Source organism: Equus caballus, chromosome 27, assembly GCF_041296265.1.
Source record: "Equus caballus isolate H_3958 breed thoroughbred chromosome 27, TB-T2T, whole genome shotgun sequence".
Taxonomy (NCBI): domain Eukaryota; kingdom Metazoa; phylum Chordata; class Mammalia; order Perissodactyla; family Equidae; genus Equus; species Equus caballus.
The window spans coordinates 23,950,794-23,975,263 of record NC_091710.1 but is presented as its reverse complement, the minus strand read 5'-3'; the positions used below and the strand labels follow the sequence as shown (position 1 = coordinate 23,975,263).

The following is a 24,470-nucleotide window of genomic DNA, read 5'->3' as shown; positions in this document are numbered from 1 at the left end:
GAATAAAATACTTAGATATAAATCTAACAAAAGATGTATGGGATCTATATCCTGAAAATTATAAAATGCTCATAAAAAATCAATGACTACCTAAATAATTGAAGAAGCTTACCATATCCAAGGATTGGAAGATTCAATATAGTAAAGATATCAGTTCTTTCCAAATTGAACTATACTTTTAACATAATCCTTATTAAAATTCCAGAAAAGTCTTTTTGTAGTCATACACAAGTTTACTCTAAAATTTATATAAAAAGATACCTAGAATAGCTAAAACAATTTTGAAAAAGGAAAATTCAATGGGAAGAATCACTCTGCCTGCTATTAAGGGTTACTACATTGTGAAGTAATCAAGAAAATATGGTATCAGTGGATGGATAGACATGTAAATCTATTTAACAGAGTAGACGATCTAAAAATATGCCCACAAAAACATACCTAATTTATTTTTGACAAAGGTACAAAAAAAGGAACCTCAACTTAAGCCTCACACCTTATAAAAGAGTTAAGTTAAAATGGAATAAAGACTTAAATGTAAAACACAATATTATACATTTTTAGAAAAAAAAATTAAAACATGGGATAATATCTCCATGACTTAGGGCCACATGAAGAGTTATTAAACTTGACACCAAAAGTATGATCTATAAGAGGAAAAGATGCTGTACTGGACGCTAGAAAAATTTAAGAGCTTTTGCTCTGTGAAACTCTGTGAAGAAGATGAAAACACAAGCTACAGAATAGGAGAAAACTATTTGCAACCTTGAGTGTAGGATATATAAAAATTAAAAGTCAGCATTGAATAAAAGGCACCTATTAGAAAATTTGCAAAAGATGTGAGTAAGCATTTCACTGAGGAGGATATATTGATAGTATACAAGCACTTGAAAAGATTTTGAATATAATTAACCATTAGACAAATGCAAATTAAAAGCACCAATATCAGTACATACATATCAAAATAGCAGAAAGCAAAAATAGTGATAGCCCCAAATACTGGTGAGGATATGGAGAAACTTGATCCCTCCCCTGTTGCTGGTAGAAATGTAAAATGGTACAGCCATTCTGGCAAAGATTATAGCGGTTTATTACAAAACTAAATGTACTTATCATGTGAAGCACAAATTGTACTCGTAGGCATTTGTGTTAGGGAAATGAAACAACATGTATTTATTATCTCAGTTTCAGTGAGCCAGGAATTCTGGTCATAGCATAGGTTGGTCGTTTGCTTCAGGATTCTCAAAAGGTTGCTATTAGAGTGTCAGCCAGTTTCAGCTGAAGGTGAAATCAGGCAGATCTCCTTCCAAACTTGTCACGTGGTTGTTGTTGGGTTGTTGGGTTAATGTCCTCACTTTCAAGGGCTGTTGGCTGGAAGCTATACTGAGTTCCTTCCCTTGTATTTCTCTCTTACATGACAGTTTGTTTCATCAAAGCAAGCAATCCAAAAATGTGAAAGGGTGAGAGAGAGTGCAAGGAAATGAGAAGATACCATCTTTTATAACCTGATGTCAGAGGCGACATTCTGTCACTTTTGCCCTACTCTACTTTTGAGAAGCAAGTCACTAGATCCATCCCTCCCAGAACAGCATGTAGGAGGATGTATTTTTAGAGGGGAGTGAATAAGAAAAGGTGAGATCATTGAGGTATATTTTAAAAGCAGATTATCACAGTCCATCCTCTGTCTTCTAATGTTATGTATGCAAACTACATTCATCCTCAAGGTCTTCAAGTCTCATCCAATTATAACATCTGTTCAAAGCCTATTGCTTCATATAACTTAGCTCCAGCTGTGAATTAGGCCCCTGGATCTATTTCTTAGTACAGTTCCTTCATCTGTAGGTCTGTGAAACTGGCAAATTAAGTTATCTGTCCCCAACATCACCAAAATACCATAGTAGGACAGGCATAGACATTCCTATTCAAAATGGCAGGAAGATGGCACATAAAAGGAATCATTGGTCCATAGCAATTCTGAAATCCAGCAGGACAAACTTTGGGAGTTCCTTGGTTAGGTTTTGAGGCATGTGAATAATCATTCTTGGCTCTTGATTCTGCCCTTTCAGCTCTTGTTTTACCCTCAGTATTTTTTCCTTCTTTACAAAAGGTAGCATGTGTTAACAGCTGAGCAATTGCTTCAACCTGCTTCCTCCCAGGAGAATTTGGGGAGTTCAATAGCCTCTTTACACTTTATATTCTTTGTCTCTGTCATCCTTGCTGGTAGGGTGTCTGCTGATATTTCTCAAAAACTGTGTGGACCTCCTATGAATCTCATCGGAGTTCATTCCATTATACAAAAGACACATTTACAAATCTCTTCAAAATAAGCTTTTCTCTACTTTGGACTTTTGCTGGGATGGCTGAAAGATAAAGCCCTAAAGCTTTTTAGAGGCTTCATTTTTTAATTTTTTCTTTAGGGGATCTGTGATGCATGCCCTTAATCTCTAAGGGGGACATTTGCATAACTGAATAACACAGTGATCCTTTGATGTTTTTGAGCCCTTAGTTAACATTTGTGCAGTTTCACTCCTGGCTTTATCTGTACACATTTTCCTGACTTTTCTTGAATCCATTTCTTAATTTTTTAGCATCTTTTTCTGTGTGATGAAGCTGAGAATTTTCAAAATTATCAGGTTATGGCTACTTTTTGTTTAAGAGTTCTCTCTTTTTAAATCTAATCTTATAAGTGACATCCCATAACTCTTGCCATATTCTATTCGTTACAAGAAAGTCACTTTATCCAGCCCACTCACAAAGGAAGGGGATTACACAAGGAAGTGAATACCAGGAAGTGGGAACATTGAAACCATTTTAGAACCTGCCAACCACCACAAGAAAGTTTCCCAAGGGAATAGAATTGCAGATCCCAGGTATATGAATCGGCTAATTGATTCACCATTTCAAGGTTCTGTTTTATATCTAATTCAGCAAGTAAGTGCTGAGTGCCATTTACATGCAAAACATCTGATCTCAGATGCCTTATATTTTCTTAAATGTGTGCACTCATACTTCCAGATCAACTAACTCAACCCCTGAACCATTTTTGTTCTCCCATTATTTTAGGGCTACATGAGTATAAATGCTCATATGTATGCAAATATGCATACGTACACAGGCTTGTACATCACTGCTTTCTTAGTACAGATTTCATGTATGGTTCTTACAAACTTCTCACACTTATATTTTGATTATATACATAAACAGATGACTTAAGAAATATAAAGGCTCAATTATGTTTCTTTGTCAAGCAGGGAAAATTGAAAAGTCAAAACTAGAATTTTATGATTTAAAGCTGTTAGAATTCAAAAACCTAAAAAAATCACCTGTCAGTGCTTAAAACGCATACATATCTTCTCACACAAGAACTGATAACAGGTTAATCCAAAAAGCAATGCTATTGGATAAGTGAGGCTTAGTTTAATTAACTTTCAACATTGTAAGGCAAATAAGTGGCAGCGCCAGGCTCAAATCCATTCAGTACAATTGTGATAGTCATCATGGAATATGATATCTAATAATTACATAATTTAATACAGCTAAATATAAATGAAAGTTTTGTTACCATTTGTGCACCACACACAGTGCCATCAGCCACATAGACATAATCTCTTCCATCTGATCTCACTGAAGACCCAGTAGCTACGGATATGCATACATGCCCTGGTATATATGAATAAACTGCAGACTGAACAGCACTTTTATATGTATTCTTATCTGGCCAAACACAAGCTAATTTTCCACAGAGAACATCCCTGGAAATGGAAAGCAGAAAATCCCTTATCATCTTGTGTTTCAATGATAGCAAGTTTCAAATAATTATTATATTACATGGGTGGTAACATGAATGTTCAATTGATGGTATAAAACCAGAATAAATGCCAACATAACACTATTTTATAGTTTTGCAGCAACTGAATGCAATTTAATTAATTGGCACTATAGCAGAATTGAAAACTACACACTGAACTCAAATGTCCAGACATGACTTCATTTCCTATTCCAGAACTCAGCTTTGTTGTCTAGTCTCCAGTTGTCTTAGAAGACTCATCATATTTTATCACATTCTTTGGGAAAATTCACCACCTGCTCCCACTTTGATATAGCTTAGCCAGTCTGATCATTCATTACCCAACATTTTCTGACAGTAGCTGATTGCATTTATTTACTCTTGGTGCATCTTTTGAGCCCCTTCTGATTATGCCCATGGTCCCTGCCATGGTCTCTAGTCAGTACACCTCTGTAGTGTATTTTGGCATTTGGCAAAATGACTCTTTTATTTTGATCCCAAGATTCTTCCAATAAGCTAATACTTCCAGAGATTAGGGAACTTTTAGATCCCCCTTATGCCACAAGTATAACAAAGATTATCCCATAAACAGTTGTTTAGCCATTTATAATCTATCATTGGGTAGAATATCAGCTTTTCTCTAAAAGGCTTACAATATTCTTAAACAATGACCTGGAAAATAATCTATGTCACCTCTTTCTCTTGGAATCACTCAAATGTATCAACTCTAATCCTCAATAGAAACAACCATTCTTAGCTATTGAGTATATGTCTGTTTAGCATGTCATTACTATTTCTCCAAAAGTCTCCCCTTAGGAAATTTCATCTAGTTATCCTAGAAGACCATTTTTGGCTCTTTTAATATCACAGGGATTAGCTTGATGGCATCAAGAAGTGAACAGTGAAATGAGGTTTGGAGCCAAAACCTAAATCGCTTTCCAAGTTTTCTCCCCTCCAGTCTATTTTTTCTAGTTTCTCAGATCTAGATGTTTCTTTCGACTGTGGCTCCACTCTCTTTCTATAGAATACATCTTAAAACAGCTTTGCATGGTAAGTGTCTTTCCAATCTGGCTACAGAGTACAAACTCTTCCTCCAAAGTCTATTCTCTCAAAATTTTCACATGTGGCTGAATTCTTAGAAGTGATTTTTCTTTTCTGAAAAGGGACCACAGTCTGCTTACAGCAAATGAATTGTGCTATAGAATTCTAGTCTCATCTAGTGATTTTATTTCAAGAAAATTCATGTACTCTTATTATCTCAGATGAAGTTCAGATAAGTCACAGTTGCTGACTTTCATGGTTCCTTCCACCTTTCCTTTTCCTTCTCCCGTGGATAATCTTAGACCAAGGGCAGCAGACGTGCCTCTGGCCATCAGGGAGAGAGATTAAGTGTGGCTGGTTTACCACCGTCTCCTGCCTTTGTTGGCATCCCCTTAGCATAACTCAGTCTGCCTGATCACTGGTGCTCTATATTGGTTCTAACAAGGCGTAGCAGATTATACTTTGTCTTTTAATGATTATAAGGTTCTCCTCATGAGATCTCCCCTCATATGCATTCACTTTGTGATTTTAGACCTATTTCAATCCATTAGTCTTCCCGTGTTGAGGTATGTGGAAAATTCTGCATTCTTTACATGTCATACTTAATCCATAATAAACTCATGTGTAAAGGCATGTGGTGGAGGATACTGTCTTAATCCTACCCAACACCTTCTTCAGCCATTTAAAATCTCCATAAAGGATCCAAGCTGTTTTTTAACTTTGCAATTTTTTCTGACTATGTCTCAGAAATTAAAGAAAGTCCTGCATCTCTCTGGATCACTTGACCTTATCTGGGTGTTTTCACATTCTCTTCCCACTCCCTTGGTTCTTGAATTTGGCTCTGTTACAATTTTTTAAACGACTTTAGGGTATAATCAACAACTGAAAAGCTGTTCATATTTAATGTATACAACTTGCTGAATGTGGGGATAAGTACACACCGGTGAAACCATCAACATTATCAAGGACATAAACATATCCATCACTTCTCAAACTTTCCTCCTGCCCCTTGTATTGTTATTATTATTATCATCATCATCATCATCATTGTTATTATTATTATTGCGGTAAGAACACAACACAAGATCTACCCTCCTAGCAAATTTTAAGTATACAACACCGTATTTTTAGCTATAGAACTAGGTTGTATACAGAACTTACTTATCTGCTACTATTTTTTCCACATTTATTGAAATATAATTGACAAATAAAATTGTAAGATATTTAAAATATAAAATGATGATTTGATATACATATATATTGTGAAAGAATCTCCCCATCAAGTTAATACATTCATCATTTCACATATTTATCTTTTTCTGTTTGTGAAAACATTTAAGTTCTACTCTTTTAGTAAATTTCGGTTATCCAATACAGTGTTATCAAGTATAGTCACCATATTATACATTAGATCTTCAGACCTTATGTATCTCATAACTAAAAGTCTGTATCCTTTTACCAACCTCTCCACATTTCCCACTGGCAACCACTTTTCTACTCTCCATTTCTATGAGTTTGACTTTTTATTTTTTTGCTTTAGATTCCACATATAAGTGATACATTTCAGTATTTTTCTTTTTCTGTCTAGCTTATTTCATTCAGCATGCTGTCCCCCAGGTTCATCGTGTTGTCACAAATGACAGAACTGCCTTCTTTTTTAAAGCTGAATAATATTCCGTTACATATATGCCACATTTTCTTGATCCATTCATTCGCTGATGGACACTTAGATTGTTTCCATACCTTGGCTATTATGAATAATGCTGCAATGAAATCTCTTCAAGATACTGATTTTATTTCCCTTGGATATATAGCTAGAAATAGGATTGGTGGATCATATGGTAGTTCTATTTTTAACTTCCTGACGAAACTCCATATTGTTATCTATAGCAGCTGTGCCAGTTTATACTCACACAAAGAGTGTACAATGGTTCTCTTTCCTCCACATCCTCACCAGACTTTGATATCTATTGTCTTTTTGATAATAGCTATCTTAACAGGTGAGGTAATAGCTTGTTTTGGTTTTGATTTGCATTTCCGTGATGATTAGTAATGTTGCACATCTTTTCACATACTTGTTGGCCATTTGCATATCTTCTTTAGGAAAATGTTTATTCAGGTCCCTTGTCCATTTTTAAAAGGTTATTTGTTTGCTATTGAGTTGTAAGACTCCACTGTGTATTTTGGATGTTAACCCCTTATCAAATCTGTGGTTTGCAAATATTTTCTCCCATTCCATAGGTTGCCTTTTCAGTTTGTGGATGGTTTCCTTTGCTGAGCAGAAGCTTTTTAGTTTGTTGTATTCCTATGTGTCTGTTTCTTTCCTTTGCTTTTTGTGCCAACCCCCAAAATCATTTCCAAGACCAATGTCAAGGAGTTTATTCCCTATATTTTCTCCTAGGAGTTTTACAGTTTCATTTCTTACATTCAAGTCACTTTTCCATTTTGAGTTTATATGTATATGGTACAAAATAGAGGCCACGTTTTATTTTTTTCCTGTAGCAATCCAGTTTCCTTGACACCATTTATTGAGGAGACTATCCTTTCCCCATTGGATAATGTTAGCTCTTTGTCAAAAATTAATTCACCATGTATGCATGGGTTTGTTTCTAGATAGTCTATTCTATTCCATTGATATGTTTCTGTTTTTATGCCAATATTATACTCTTTTGGTTAGTACAGTTTTGTGATATAGTTTGAAATCAGGAAGTGTGATGTCTCCAGCTTGTTCTTCTTTCTCAGTATTGCTTTGGCTATTCTGGGTCTTTTATGGCTCCATACAATTTTAGAATAGTTTTTCTATTTCTGTGAAAAATGCCATTGGAATTTTGATAGGGATTGCATTGAATCTGTATATAGCTTTGTATAGTATGAACATTTTAACAATATTAATTCTTCCAATCCATTAGCAGAGAATATTTTTACATTTATTTGTGTTTTTCTTCAATATCTTTTATTAATATCTTATAGTTTTCAGTGTATACATCTTTCACTTCCTTGTTTAAATTTATTCCTAAGCATTTTATTCTTTTTGATGTTATTATTTTTTTATTGTCTGTCTTTTATTTCTTTTTAATTTTTTGGATGTACATCATATTTCGAATTCTGTGTACATTACATCATGTTCACCACCCGAAAACTAATTATAGTCCATCCCCTCACATGTAAACCTAATCACCCTTTTTGCACTCCCCCCTCTCCCCTTCCCCAATGGTAACCACCAATCCAATCTCCAATGCTATGTGGTTTTTTTTTTTTGTCGTTTTTATCTTCTACTTATGAGTGAGATCATATGGTATTTGACTTCCTCCCTCTGACTTATTTCACTCAGCATAATACCCTCAAGGTCCATCCATGTTGTCACAAATGGCTGGATTTCGTCTTTTCTTATGGCTGAGTAGTAGTTCATCATGTATAAATACCACATCTTCTTTATCCATTCATCCCTTGATGGGCAGCTAGGTTGTTTCCATGTCTTGGCTATTGTGTATAATGCTGCAATGAACATAGGGGTGCAAGTATCTTTATGCCTTTTGTTTTCAAGTTCTTTGGACAAATACACAGCAGTGGACTAGTGGGATCATATGGTAGATCTATCCTTAATTTTCTGAGGATACTCCATACTGCTTTCCATAGTGGCTGCACCAGTTTGCACTGCCACCAGCAGTGAACAACGGTTCCCTTCTCTCCACATCCTCTCCAACATTTGCTGTTTCCTGTCTTGTTAATTATAGCCATTCTGACCGGAGTGAGGTGATACCTCATTGTCGTTTTGATTTGCATTTCCTTTATAGCTAATGATGTCGAGCATCTTTTCATATGCCTGTTGGCCATCTGTATATCTTCTTTGGAGAAATCTCTGTTCAGATCTTTTGCCCATTTTCTAGTTGGATTGTTGGTTTTTTTGTTGTTGAGCTGTTAGTTCTTTGTATATTTTGGATATTAACCCTTTATCTGATATATGATTTGCAAATATCTTCTCCCAATTGTTAGGATGTCTTTTCATTTTGTTGATGGTTTCCTTTGCTGTGCAGAAGCTTTTAGTTTGATGTAGTCCCATTTGTTCATTTTTCCTTTTGTTTCCCTTGCCTGGTCAGACAAGAGACTTGAAAATATGCTGCTCAGACCGATGTCATAGAGCATACTGCCTGTGTTTTCTTCTAGAAGTCTCATGGTTTCGGGTCTTACATTCAAGTCTTTAGTCCATTTTGAGTTGATTTTTGTGCATGGTGTAAGGGAATGGTCTACTCTCACTCTTTTGCATGTGCCTGTCTGGTTTTCCCAACACCATTTATTGAAGAGACTCTCCTTTCTCCATCGTATACTCTTGGCTCCCTTGTCAAATATTAGCTGTCCATATACTTGTGGGTTTACTTCTGGGTTCTCAATTCTGTTCCATTGATCTGTGTGTCTGTTTTTCTGCCAGTACCATGCTGTTTTGGTTACTATGGCTTTGTAGCATAATTTGAAATCAGGGAGTGTGATACCTCCAGCTTTGTTCTTTTTTCTCAGGAATCCTTGGCCTATTTGGGGTCTTTTGTTGTTCCATATAAATTTTAGGATTCTTTGGTCTATTTCTGTAAAAAATGTTGTTGGAACTTTGATAGAGATTGCGTTGAATCTATAGATTGCTTTAGGAAGTATGGACATTCTAACGATGTTAACTCTTCCAATCCAAGAACACGGAATATCTTTCCATTTCTTTCAACAATGTTTTATAGTTTTTGGTGTACAGATCTTTCACCTCTTTGATTAAGTTTATTCCTAGGTATTTTTTTCTTTTTGTTGCAATTGTAAACGGGATTGTATTCTTAATTTCTCTTTCTGCTACTTCGTTGTTAGTGTATAGAAATGCAACCGATTTTTGTACATTGATTTTGTATCCTGCAACTTGACTGTATTCGTTTATTATTTCTAAAAGTCTTTTAGTGGACTCTTTAGGGTTTTCTAGATATAAAATCATGTCATCTGCAAAGAGTGACAGTTTCACTTCTTTTCCAGTCTGGATCCCTTTGATTTCTTTTTCTTGCCTGATTGCTCTGGCTAGGACTTCCAATACAACATTAAATAAGAGTGGTGACAGTGGTCATCCTTGTCTGGTTCCTGTTCTTAGAGGGATAGCTTTCAGTTTTTCTCCATTGAGAATGATATTTGCTGAGGATTTGTCATATATGGCCTTTTCTATGTTGCAATATTTTCCTTCTATACCCATTTTATTTAGATTTTTTATCATAAATGGATGCTGTATCTTGTCAAATGCTTTCTCTGCATCTATTGAGATGACCATGTGATTTTTATTCTTCATTTTGTTAATGTGGTGTATCACGTTGATAGATTTGAGGATGTTGAACCATCCCTGCATTCCTGGAATGAAACCCACTTGATCATGATGTATGAATTTTTTAATGTATTGTTGTATTCAAATTGCTAGTATTTTGTTGAGGCTTTTTGCATTCATGTTCATCAGTGATATTGGCCTGTAATTTTCTTTTTTTGTGTTGTCCTTGTCTGGTTTTGGCATCAGAATAATGTTGGCTTTGTAGAAGGAGTTAGGAAGCCTCCCCTCCTCTTCAATTTTTTGGAAGAGTTTGAGAAGGATAGGTATGAAGTCTTCTTTGAATGTTTGGTAGAATTCACCAGGGAAGCCATCTGGTCCTGGACTTTTATTTTTTGGGAGGTTGTTGATTGCTGTTTTGATCTCCTTTCTGGTGATCGGTCTATTCAAATTTTCTACATCTTCTTGGTCCAGTTTTGGAAGTTTGTATGTTTCTAAGAATTTCTCCATTTCTTCTAGATTATCCAATTTTGGCATATAGCTTTTCATAGTATTCTCTTAGTATCTTTTGTATTTCTGAGGTGGCTGTTGTAATCTCTCCTCTTTCATTTCTGATTTTATTTATTTGAGCCTTTTCTCTTTTTTCTTGGTGAGTCTGGCTAAGGATTTGTCAATTTCGTTTATCTTTTTGAAGAACCAGCCCTTGGTTTCATTAATTTTTTCCATTTTTTTTTTAGTCTCCGCTTCATTGATTTCTGCTCTGATTTTTATTATTTCCTTCCTTCTGCTGATTTCGGGCTTGGTTTGTTGTTCTTTTCCCAGTACCTTAGGTGCCCTTTTAGTTTTCTATTTGGGATTTTTCTTCTTTGTTGAGGTAGGCCTGAATTGCTATAAACTTCCCTCATAGAATAGCTTTTGCTGTATCCCTCAGATTTTGGCATGTCGTCTTTTCATTTTCATTTGTCTCCAGAAATTTTTTAATTTCTTCTTTGATTTCTTCATTGACCCAATCAATTTTCAGTAGCATTTTGTTCTGTCTCCACATTTTTGTGGCTTTTCTGGTTTTCTTTCTTAGTTGATTTCCAGTTTCATACCTTTGTGGTCAGAAAAGATAGATGGTATTATTTCGATCTTCTTACATTTATTGAGACTTGTTTTGTGGCCTAATATGTGATCAATTCTGGAGAATGTTCCATGGGCATTTGAAAAGAATGTGTATACTGCGGGTTTTGGATGGAGTGTTCTGTATATATCTACTAAGTCCATCTGGTCTAATGTGTCCTTTAAGGCCAGTGTTTCCATATTGATCTTCTGTTTGGATGATCTATCCATTGGTGTAATTGGAGTGTTAAAGTCCCCTACTATTATTGTGTTACTGTCTATTTCTCCTCTTACGTCTGCTAATAATTGCTTTATATATTTAGGTGCTCCTATGTTGGGTGCATAGATATTTACAAGTGTTATATCTTCTTGTTGGATTGTTCCCTTTATCATTATGTGGTGACTGTCTTTGTCTCTTATTACAGTTTTTGATTTAAAGTCTATTTTGTCTGATATAAGTATTGCTACCCCCGCTTTCTTTTCTTTGCCATTTGCATGGAATATCTTTTTCCATCCTTTCACTTTCAGTTTGTGAGTGTCTGTAGGTCTGAAGTGTGTCTCTTGTATGCTGCATATAAATAGGTCTTGTTTTTTTATCCAATTGGTCACCCTATGGCATTTCATTGGAGCATTTAGTCCATTGACATTTAAAGTAGCTATAGATAAATATGTATTTATTGTCATTTTGTCACTTTTTTTTCTGGGTGTTTTAGTGGTTCTTCTCTGTTCTTTTCTTTTTCTCTTGCTCTCTTCCCTCGTGATTTGATGGCTATCTTTAGTAATATGTTTGATTTCTTTTGTCTTACTTTTTTTCCTTCTTGTTATAGGTTTCTGATTTGTGGTTACCATGAGGATCCTATTTAATATACCATGCATATAACAGTTTATATTGAGTAGAAAGACTCTTTAGCTTGACCTATTTCTTTTTTTTTTTTAAAGATTTTATTTTTTTTTTTTCTCCCCAAAGCCCCCGGTACATAGTTGTATATTCTTCGTTGTGGGTCGTTCTAGTTGTGGCATGTGGGACGCTGCCTCAGCGTGGTTTGATGAGCAGTGCCATGTCCGCGCCCAGGATTCGAACCAACGAAACACTGGGCCGCCTGCAGCGGAGCGCGCGAACTTAACCACTCGGCCACGGGGCCAGCCCCAGGCTTGACCTATTTCTAAAAGTTGTACTTTTTTACTTTTTCATGGTGATTTTAGTACGTGTCTTTTACTCTTCATATTATTTTCACAGGTAGTTGATCTGATGCCTTTACTCTATTTTTACCTTACAAGTGATTTTCCTGCCTTTTTTTGTTGTTGTTGTCGTTTTGTGTTTTTTAATAATTGTTTTCTTTTTATCTCTATTTGTGGTCATTGCTTTCCCACTTAAATAAGTCCATTCAGCATTTCTGGCAGAACTGGTTTCTTGGTGATAAAGTCCTTTAATCTTTGCTTGTCTGGGAAGCTCTTTATCTCTCCTTCCATTCTGAATGACAACCTTGATGGATAGACTATTCTTGGCTGTAGGTTTTTTCCTTTTAGCACTTTAAGTATGTCATGCCATTCTCTTCTTGCCTGTAGGGTCTCAACTGAGAAGTCCACTGACAGCCTGATGGGCTTCCCTTTATATGTCACTTGTGGCCTTTCTCTTGCTGCTTTTAGGATTCTCTCTTTGTGTTTAATTTTGGACATTTTGATTATAATATGTCTTTGTATGGGCCTCTTTGGGCTTCTCTTGTTTGGAGCTCTCTGTGCTTCCTGAACTTGGATGTCTGTTTCCTTCCTCAGGTTAGGAAAATTTTCATCTATTATTTCCACAAATAAATTTTCTGCCCCTTTGTCTCTCTCTTCTCATCCTGGGACGCCTATAATCCAAATGTTATCATGCTTGATATTTTCCCAGAGTTCCCTTGCACTGTTCTCATACTGTCTAATTCTTTTTTCTCTTTTCTGTTCTGCTTGGGTGATTTCTTCTAGTATTTCATCTAGCTCGCTGATCCGTTCTTCTGCTTCCTCTACTCTGCTATTGAGTCCCTCTAGTGAATTTCTCATTTCGAGTATTGTATTCTTCATTTCTGATTTTTTTTAATATCTTCCAGTTCTTTGCTGATGTGCTCACTGTGTTCATCCATTCTGCCCCGCATATCTGTGAGCATCCTCATGATATTTTGTTTGAATTCTTTGTCGAGTAGGTCGCTAGTTTCTGTTTCATTTAGTCCTTTTTCTGGGGTTTTGTCCTGTTCCCTTGCTAGGAAAGTATTCCTTTGCCTCTTCATTATGCCTCTTTCTCAGTGCTATTTTCTTTGTTTTGGGTGAGTCGGCTATGTCTCCTGAGCTTGGAGAAGTGGCCTTATGTATGAGATGCCTTATGAGGCACAGCAGTGTGCTTCCCTCTCTTCACCAGTCCATAAGAACCAGGAGTGACCCCTTTGTGGGCTACTTGTGTCCTTCTGCTGTGGCAGGGTTGCTTCCACTGCAGGTACCCAGGGAGTCTGATCTTTCCTTCCTTGGCCAGCTGTTTGTAAATCTGGTTTGGGGAGCCTCAGCTCTGTTGGTTACAAAGTCTATCAGCACACCCTTATTGCAGTTGTCCTCTTAATTGTGTTGGTAGGCTGTGTTGTAGTTGGTTGCTAGGCACAGGGGCTTACAGTTGTGATAGGCCTCAGGCCAACAAGGCTGTTGTCAGTTCTTTTAGGAGTGCAGCTTAGTGGGGTAGCCCTGGGCATGGGGGCACTCAATTGTTTCAGGCTTTGGAAGGTGGGGTGATCCTTTTTATGGCTATTTTTGAAGCACAAGTCCTCTGCCGCTGTTAAGCCTCACCCCCCACAGGACCACATACACTGTCAACACAGTCCTGGTCCATGCATTCTTCTCAACCCCCTGGAGTGTACCCCAATGCCACACTGCAGAGGACACTACCTCTTCCCAAATGCCCCCCACAGTTCACCTGCTCCTCACACAGGCCCTGCCCCCCCAGAGGCAGACACCCTTGGTTGCCTGTAGAGGATAAAGGCACCCAGTCAATGCAGGCTGAAAAGTAGCCTGAGGGCTTGCTGTTAGGTGGGGGCAGTCCCTAGGGCGGGTTGCCTGCCCTGGCTTGACTGGATTAAATCTGTGCTCTAGTGGGTGTGGCAGACCCCTGGGCTAACAGGCCAAGAGATGAACCTCAGTGGCCGCCACTGGGGTCTGTGTCAGCATGCCCGGACCAGCTCAGAAAAATGGCCCCCACCAATGTCTCAGTCTCCGGAGAGGTCCCTCCTCTCACCAAGATGCCCCCAGAACCCACCAGGTGAGTCTCATTTCACCAAAGGACTGTCAACCTTCTCTCTGGTGATTTTAGGTTGCTGCAGTGAATAAGTTTGTGTGTGGGCCCTTTAAGACCCAGGTCTTTTTGGCTTTCAGGCAATAGCTTTTCTGTGGGTGTCCTCACTACAGTTAATAGCCAGCAAAGCCACACAGTAAGCCTACCCCCGTCTCAGTTGGGCTGAGTCCCAAGGATGCTTATAGCAGTATCACCCCCGCTCCAGACCTCACTTCTCCAGGGAGAGCTGAGTACCTTAGGATGGCTCCCCCCCTGGCCAGCTGGGAAGTCCGCTGCTCCCAAACCTGGTTTTTTTCTTCTCCAGCAGGAATTTCTGCCTCTTCTGCCTTCCTTAGGACTGTCCCTTGTCATGGGGGTTCTTTTCATCCAGTTTTAAGTTTTCAATCCTGGGTAATTCTTCCAAAATTGTTGTAACCTGGTTGTGTTCATGGGAGGAGGTGAGTTCAATGTCTGCTCACAATGCCATCTTGATGAGATGTCCCTTTTTGATGTTATTGTAAGTTGGATTGTTTTATTAATTTTTCTTTCCAATAGTTCATTGTTAATGTGCAGTAATTCTACTCATTTTTGTATACTGAAATTGTATTCTGCAACTTGACTGAATTTTTTCACTAGTTCTAACAGTTTTTGGTAGAGTCTCTAGGGTTTTTCACATATAAGATCATATCATCTGCAACAAAGACAGTTTTACTTCTTTCTTTCTGATTTGGATGCCTTTTATTTCTTTTTCTTATCTAATTGCTGTGGCTGGGTCTTGCAGTGTTATATTGAATAGAAGTGACAAGAGAAGGCATCCTTTTCTTGCTCTTGTTCTTAGAGGGAAAACTTTCAGTTGTTACCATTAAACATGATGTTAGCTGTGTTTTGTCATATATGACCTTTATTATGCTAAGATACTTCTCTACTAATATGTTGAGAGTTTTTATAGTGAAAGGATGTTGGATTTTGTCAAGTGCTTCTTGAGCACCTATTGAGATTCTGTGTATGGTGTTTATCCTTCATTTCGATTGATTTGCAGATGTTGAACCATCCCTCATCCTTGTAATAAATACCACTTCATCACGGTATATGATCCTTTTAACGTACTGTTGCATTCAGTTTGCTAATATTTTGTTGAGGATTTTTGCATCTATGTTCATCAAGGATGATGGCTTGTTATTTGTCTTTTTGTAATGTCCTTACCTGGCATTGGTATTAGGGTAATGTTAGCCTTGTAAAATGAGTTTGGAAGTGTTCTCTCCTCTTCTAATTTTTGTAAGATTTTGAGAAAGATTGTTATTAATTCTTCTTTAAATATTTGGTAGAATTCACCAGTGATGCCATGTGGTCTTGGACTTCTGTTTGTTGAGAGGTTTTTGATTACTCATTCAATCTCCTTATTTGTTATTGGTCTGTTCAGATTTCCTATTTCTTCGTGACTCAGTCCTGGTAGATTGCATGTTTCTAGGTATTTATACATTTCTTCTACTTTATCCAATTTGTTGGTATATAAATTTTCATAGTTACTTCTTATGATCCTTTGTATCTCTCTGATATAAGTTATAATGTCTCCTCTTTCATTTCTGACTATAGCTATTTGAGTCCATCTCGTTTTTCTTGGTAAGTTTAGCTAAAAGTTTGTCAATTTTTTCTTTTCAAAACACCAACTCAGTTTCATTGATCTTTTCTTTTGTCTTTTTAGTCTCAATTTCATTTATTTCCACTCTATGTTATTTCCTTCCTTATACTAATGTTATGCTCAGTTTATTCTTTCTTTCCTAGTTCTTGAGGTGTAAATTAGGTTGTTTATTTGAAATATTTCTTCTTTTTAATATAGGAATTTATCACTATGAACTCTCCTCTTAGAACCATTTTTGCTAAATCAAAAGTTTTGGTATGTATCCATTTTGGTATAGTATCCATTTTCATTTGTTTCAAGATATTTTTTGATTTCTCTTCTTATTTCTTCTAAGACCCATTGATTGTTTGGTAGCATATTGATTAATCTCCAAATATTTGTAAATTTTCCAATTTTATTGTAGTTGATTTCTAGTTTCATATCATAATGGTTTGAAAAGATGCTTGATATGACTTTGGTCTTCTTAAATTTATTAAGACTTGTTTTGTGGCCTACGATATGATCTCCTGGAGAATGTTTCATGTGCTCTTGAGAAGAATGTGTTCTGTTGTTATTGGATGGGATGTTTCATAAATGTCTGTTAAGTCCATCTGGTCTTAACTCATAGTTTAAGGCCAATGTCTTCTTATTGATTTTCTGTCTGGATGATCTATCCATTGTTGAAAGTAGGGAATTAAAGTCACTTATCATTATTTATTGCTGTATGTTTCTCCTTGCATATCTGTTTATATGTTTTCTTTATATACTTTGGTGCTCTTAAGTTGGTACATAAATATTTACTCATGTTATATTCCTTAATTTGACCTTATTATCATTATATAATGATCTTCTTTGTCTCTCTTTACAGCCTATGGTTTAAAATCTGTTTTGTCTCATATAAGTATAGCTGCCTGTGCTTTCTTTTGATTCCCATTTACATATTTGCACTGTCTTTTTCCTTCCCTCACTTTACATGTGTTGTAAAGCTGAAATGAGCCTCTTTTAGGCAGCATATAGTTGAGTCTCGTTTTATTATCCATCCAGCCACTCTATATCTGTTGACTTGAGAATATAGAACACTTACATTTAAAGTAATTTTTGATAAGTATAGACTTAATATTGCAATTGTGTTAATTGTTTCTTGGCTGGTTGTCATTCCTTTGTTCCTTTTCCTCTGTTGCTATCATCTTTTGAAATTTGATGATTTTCTGTAGTGTCATGCTTTGATTCCATTCTCTTTATCTTTTTTGTATCTATGTTAAGTTTTTGCTTCGCACTTACAATGAGGCTTACATAAAACATCTTATATTTACACAATCTAAATTAAGTTAACAATGTAACTTTGAACACAAAGCTCTACATTTTTACACTCCCCTCACACATTTATGCTTTTGATGCCACAAGTTACAATTCTTTACATTGTGTATCAACTAACACATTATTGTAGTTAATAGTCATTTTTAATACTTTTGTCTTTTAATCTTCATACTGGAGTTATAAATGATTTTCCCACCACCCTCACAATGTTAGAGTATTCTGAATTTAACTATATTTTTACTATTTGCAGTGGGTTTTATACTTTCGTATGTTTTCCTGTTTCTAATTAGCATCCATTCATTTCAGCTTGGAGAACTCCCTTTAACATTTTTCATAAGGCAAGTCTAATGGTGATGAATTCTTCAGCTTTTGCTCGTCTGGAAAACTCTTTATCTGTCCTTAAATTTTGAAGGATAAGTTTGCTAGGTATAGTATTCTTGGTTGGCAGTTTTTCTCTTTCAGCACTTTGAATATATCATCCCACTCCCCTCTGGCCTGCAAAGTTTCTGCTGAAAAACCTACTGATACTTTTATGGGGGTTCTCTTGTACATAACAAGTTGCTTTTCTCTTGTTGCTTTTCGGATTCTCTCCTTGTCTTTAACCGTTGACAATTTAATTTTAATGTGATTTGGTTTGGATGACTTTGGATTCATCTTATTTGCTTCTCCCTGGGCTTCCTGGATATGGATGTCGGTTTCTTTCTCTAGGTTAGGGAAGTTTTCAGGCATTATTTCTTTGAATAACTTTTCTTACCTTTTCTCTCTCTCTTCTCATTCTAGTACACCTATAATGCATATACTGCTATGTTTGATGGTGTTCCATAAGTCCCTTAAACTGTCTTCACTCTTCATCTTTTGTATCTTGCTTTCTGATTGGATGAATTTTACTGCCCCGTCTCCTAATTCATTATCCTTTCTTCCTGTTGAGCTAGTTTGCTATTGAACAGCTCTGTTGAATTTTTCAGTTCAGTTATTGTATTCTTGTATACTTTGTAATTTCTGTTTGGAACTTTCTATATTTTCTATCGCTCAGTTGAAATTCTCAATTTGTTTGTGCATTGCTTGCCTAACCTCAGTAAACATCTTTATGACTGTTATTTTGATCTCCCTATCAAGTAAATCACTTATCTCCACTTCATTAAGATCTGTTTCTGGAGATAGCTTATTTCGTTTGGGACATATTCCTATATTTCTTAATTTTCCTTGATTTCTGTCTTGGTTTTTGTGCATTAGATAAAAGAGCCACCTCTCCCAGTCTTGACAGAGTGGGCTCATTTAGCAGGCAAACCTTATCAATCAGCCTGGCCTGAGTTCCAGTTTCCTCTGAAACTTTGTGATTGTCCCAGATGCCTTATTTGTTCTTGGTTGCTCCCAGTAGTTGAGTGTGTGCCAAGATCCATCAGTGTTCCAAAGGGGGGGATTGCATTCAGCCCCTAGAAGTTGTCTGATTGGAACCAGAATCCTCAGGCAGCAGCTGGGAGATGGGCATTTTTGCCTGCTTCCTCTGAGCTGGGCCTGGGTATATAGCTGCAGGGTGCGGATGGAAGGATACTTCTGTGTCTGTTAAGAAATTCTTTTTTGCTACAGTCTGGTAGGACTAATGAATGGAAGTCCCATTAGCTATTAGATCCAGGTGGCTTGGGAACTTGTTCCTTGGGTAGCAGCTGAAAAAGCTATGGTACAAACATGTATAAGCTCCTTTCAGGAGATACTGATGGCTTGAAGCAGGCTATGGAGAGACAGTGAGGGGAAAAAGCTGATGGCTTCCCAGGTCACTTGGAAGCATCAAAGCCAGCCCCTAGATGCATTCTAAATTAGAAGGCTGACCCTCGTCAAGAACTTTTAAAGTATGCATATGGATCCCTTTCAGGGAAAGCCTGGGAGATAGGTATTTTAGTCTGTTCCCTATATGCTGAGCTTTAGGGGGATAGCCATTTAAGAGCTCCTTCTGTGTTTGCTGCAGACCTGTGGGACATGTGAATGGAAGTCCCTGTGACTATCAGAGCCAGGTGGTTTGAGGACCTGTTCCTTGGGCCTCAGTGCAAAAGCTGGAGCACAGACATGTGTGCAAGTTCCTTGCAGGGAGATACTGATGAGTTAGAGTAGACTACAAGGAAATGAGGGGGAAGGTGTCCGCCACTTTCCTGAGTCCCTGGGGAGAGTTACAGTCAGTCTCCAGATGTGTGCTAAATTAGAAGCCTGACCCTCAGGTGGCAGTTTTCTAAGTATGCAGATGGACCCCTTTCATGGAAAGACTGAAAGGTAGGTGTTTTGCCTCCTCCTTCTACAGTGAGTCCTGGGGGATATCCACAGCATGTGCTTACACTCCCATTAACACTCATTCCTTTGTTTGCTATAGTCTTGTGGGTCTCGTGGATGCAAGCCTCACTGGGTTTCAGAACTAGGTGTTTTGTGATCCTGTCCCTCAAGTGGATGTCTTAAACATTGGGGCACTAAATGTGGGGTCTAAACTCTTTTCTCCTCAGGGAGAAGCTGGGAGTTTCCTCCTAATTGTATGGTGCTGTGCCAGGGGGTGGGGTTTATGGTATAAAGTGTGTATCTACCTGTTTCAGTATGGTTATTTTCTCATTTACCTAATGTGCAGGAGTAGCTCAGCTATTTTCTGGATTTTGTTCAGAGATAATTGCCCCATGTGTACCTAAACATTCAGTATGTCTGTGGGAGGATGAGAATTCAGGAGCCTCCTATGTTGTCATCTTGGTCAACCTCCTACCTGTTACAATTTTTGCGATTCTTTTAATTTCAATATTCCCTTTGAAATTCAAGAAGCATTTGTTACAGGATAAGCACTTCCTTTATTCAGTTTTATGAATCTTTTTATTTATGGCTTATAGTAAAACAATATTCTAGTACTCCAAATTTAGCTATTGATAGGTACTGCCATGCTTTGCATATCATTGTTTTGGAAACAAACAACAAAAATGAAAAGGAAAACTTTGCTCCTCTTGACAATCCTACATCTTAAAAATCAAAGCACTTTCTTTGGGATTATTATCATTTATCAACTTAATAAAAAACTCAATATTAGAGGCCAGCCCCATGGCATAGTGGTTAAGTTCAGCACATGACACTTCGGTGGCCTGCGTTCAGTTCCCGGGTGCAGAGCCACACCACTCATCAGTGGCCATGCTGTGGCAGTGACCCACAAAAAAATAGAGGAAGATTGGCAATGAATATTAGCTCATAGTGAATCTTCCTCAGCAAAAAAAAAAAAAAAAAAGAAAAAAGAAAAAAAACACCTCAATTTTAATTCTCAATATAAAGCATAAGTTTCTAATTGGGGGAAGTTTATGCCCATTCCTATTTCTGGAAATAAACATCAGTTTTCTTTCAGTTTAGGCTCATTATTAGAACATAAGGGGAGAAATGAAGACGCAGAAGCTGAACTGCATAGAGGGAAAATACATACACTGCTATTTGAAAATATTCTAACATACAATTTACTGTCCATTATTATTTAGCATCTCTTGACTGGAAATATATAATTTTTATGACTCAATGAAACAATCATTTCTGTATACATACTTCTGTTCACAAGGTAATGGTTGTGAATTTTTAAAACCACTGTTTCCAAATCTATCACGCAGAGAATTAACTTCTTCAAAACAGGCAAATGGAGCACCTTGAGCACCTTAAAATGCAAATACATCTGTTAAATTATTATTCTTAGTAAAAATTAAAATTTTTATCCATAAAAGCTAATGACACTCTTATTGCATAAACAAAAATGTCATGATCTTGATCATGTTTTTTTCCTGTGTGTACCTTGTCAATACAAGTAGAAAGAGACTATTGTTTAACAGAAAACAGAAAAAGATTATATCTATTGTAGTAAATTATATTACTGTTAAAAACGATTTGCTGGGGGCTGGCCCAGTCCACAGCAGTTAAGTGTGCACATTCTGCTTCAGCAGCCCAGGGTTTGCCAGTTTGGATCCTGGGTGTGGACATGACACTGCTTGACAGGCCATGATGTGGCAGGCGTCCCACATATAAAAACGTAGAGGAAGATGGGCGTGGATGTTAGCTCAGGGCCAGTCTTCCTCAGCAAAAGGAGGAGGATTGGTGGCAGTTAGCTCAGGGCTAATCTTCCTAAAAAAAAAAATTGCTACCCCTCCTTGTGGTACCCCTCTCATCAGAACATACTGATTCTGCTACCCCTCTCATCAGCACATTCCCTATGGCCTTGGACCTTCCAGTTGGGAATTATTTGGCCTTACATACATAGTATGTGCATTACAGTATATCTACTTCCCTGAGTCTTTTCTTCCTTTCCTCCAATATCTGTTACGGCAATTCTGTCATTTAAACCTCCCTTAGAGTAGGCGATCATGTTTTTTCCCATGCTTCTGGAAACAATCCCAGTGGAAATTTTTACTATCTTGTAGGATCCTTGCCATGATGTTAAATCCTATATCTTTGGAGAGTGCCCCCAAAACAATAAGCTCTTTCCTGCTAATCTTATATTCTATCCAGTTATGATCAAGCATGCTCACAATCCAGTTCCATGTTTGCTCCCTTGATTCTGGTAGTAAATGCTAGCTAGGACATACAGCGCCATTTGGGTAAACTTCTTTTATTTCCTTAAAAGTTACAGCATCTCCTTTCTGTGCTTTAACTGTATTTTCAGCTAGTGCCCAGGAGGGGTAGTGGGAAGATCCTAATGGGGACACAATTTATATTATGAGTTACAGGCTTCTGCATTATCTTCAAGCAAGGGTAACATACTTATGCCATTCCTAACTGGGAGCAGTTGGTGGTGTGACAGGACAGGTCTGTACCATTCTATAGATTCAGAAGTTTCAGAAAAGCCTAGAGACTCAAAATTTGGGGGTGGGGGTACATATTTTCAACTGTTCCTATCCTGAATACAAGCCCTGCTCTTTTCCCAGCCAGAACCTTAACCCTGGCAAAACAGACTTGATTGAGAATGTAACCTTCTCTGGTGTTCCTTCAACTTGATAATTAAGGCCTCATCTTTCTCTAATTTCCTATTTCAAGAGATGAAAGCCTCTTTATAAGTTAAAGTGGAGTGGGGTCATTCCAGCTCATACTTTGATTTCAAATGCACACCTCTTTGTTATCTTTTCCTCGATTTCAATGCTCCTTAGTAATAGCCATCCAATCCCACATCCTTATAGTTTCTACTTCCTCTGTACATTTCAATTGTATCAGTTAATGCATTCTCTTTCACTAGTATACCATCCCAGTTCACTCAGTGAGTGTATTATCAATTTTACCAGTGATGGGGTGCTTATTGACAGACTGGCAGCAAGTGATTTAGTTCTGAAAATTTAGCTTATAGGTTGTTTTTTCACACCATTCTCAGTACCAACTCTTAGCAGTTGGAGCCTCTAGAAGCCAGCATCTAGATGAAGTATGACATGCAAGCTATTTATTAGTGATCAGAATATCCAGAAGTGAGAACGAAGAAGCAGGAGGGAGCAGAGAAGTTAAACTGAGACAGAAACTCAACAAAGACTTGACCAACCCCATGAGTGGCCGTGGAGCAGAAATATCCTGCCACAGTATAAACTGTGCCTGATTAGGCCAAAATGGGCTGGCGTTTATAATCCACTTCAATTAATCATTGGATATATGCTGCCCTGGGAAGGGTGTGCCCTTGGGTGAGATATCTCCATGTGGTTGAGACGAATTCTGAAGGAGTGAGCTGACAGGTGGAGACTATCTGATGACAGCTGGAAGTATTTTCCTTGTCTGCTACGCCTCATTTTTCTTTCAGCATTCTATTTTCTTTCCACTAACTGCACTTATCACAATTACAGGTTTTATATTTCTTTTGTGTTTATGTATTTACTGTCTTTGTGTCTTGATCATAAGCTCCTTGAGTACAATAACGATGTGACTGTGTCTATCTTGTTGAATAGTATCAGATCTGCGCACATACACACTCAGCATATAGTTTTTAATGGACAAATATGATTAATCTGATTAAACTCCTACAGTTGCTTTAAAAGTTTAAATATACTTAGAGAAATAATGCAAAATTTAAGCAACTATTTGTTAACTCATATGTCTCATGTAGTAAACCACCATAAAAACAGCCTTTTGCCCTATAGTTTTGGGGTAACATAAGAACAAGAAAAAAAACACCTGCTCCAGAGCCAAATAAATAAATAAAAGAGGAATGAATGAATGAATAAATGACCTGAATCAAAAGATCAAATTTTCACCCATCTGGTTCTGTAGGGATACTAGAGCATATATTACAGGAGATTAAGTCTTACCTAAATATCTTTGTTTTAATTAGAACTCAAAAGGATGTCAAATGTCAAGTATCTCAATTCTGGGACAAAGATTTACTTAATTAAAAAAAGATGTATGTCCTAGATTCTCCTTAACAGATCTTAAAGAGAGTATTAATTAATTTTATTTTTAAATGATGTATTAAACCTTGATCAAATGTTACAAATAATATTTTTAAATACAAATGAGCATTGAAAAAGAAAAACAAAGAAACAACCAAATAAGAAGTAGCATCCTGAAAACACAGCCCTGACCCATGATCTAGAAGATCATAGCTCTGCAGCTCTGGGCGAATTTTGGTTAAGTCACCCAATCTGAAAATTGTTATCAACGACAAGTTTCAAATAATTAGGAAGACAATATGAACCACATACCACGTCATTTGGCACAAACTATACTCATATACTGCTGGACAAATAGCTGAAATTTCTTTTATATTACCTTTCCTCAATTAGCAAAGGATTATATTTGAATGCATTTCACTGAGTAACTTTGATCTCTTCAAATTTAATTTAATTCTTCTAAAAATACAAAGTCATGTCAAGGAATTATGAATAATTCCTGCCTAAAAGCAAGCATATATGCATGAGTACTATTTTAATTACTCCCCAAAACTGTTTAAAAAGCAAAACATAAAAATCCATTTTAATCAGTGGCTTATGACTACTGTTATCCCAGCAGTCCCTCAGTGAGGAAATATGATTATACCTAAATGAAATTCACTCTGAACTTTTAAATTCCGTGTCATTAAAATTAGATC

At 37.0% G+C, this 24,470-nt stretch overlaps 1 protein-coding gene across 9 annotated transcripts in view; it reads right to left on the bottom strand.

Moving 5' to 3' along the window:
• ADAM18 (ADAM metallopeptidase domain 18) overlaps positions 1-24,470 on the bottom strand; it is a 184,960-nt gene that overhangs the window by 86,334 nt on the left and 74,156 nt on the right. For all 9 annotated transcript variants that reach the window (XM_070253030.1, XM_023630507.2, XM_070253027.1 and 6 more), the window contains 2 exons: positions 20,969-21,074; positions 3,560-3,749 (listed from right to left, as the gene is read on the bottom strand). In XM_070253030.1, coding sequence (XP_070109131.1) covers positions 3,560-3,749; positions 20,969-21,074 — 296 coding nt within the window. The remainder of the gene's footprint in view (positions 1-3,559; positions 3,750-20,968; positions 21,075-24,470) is intronic.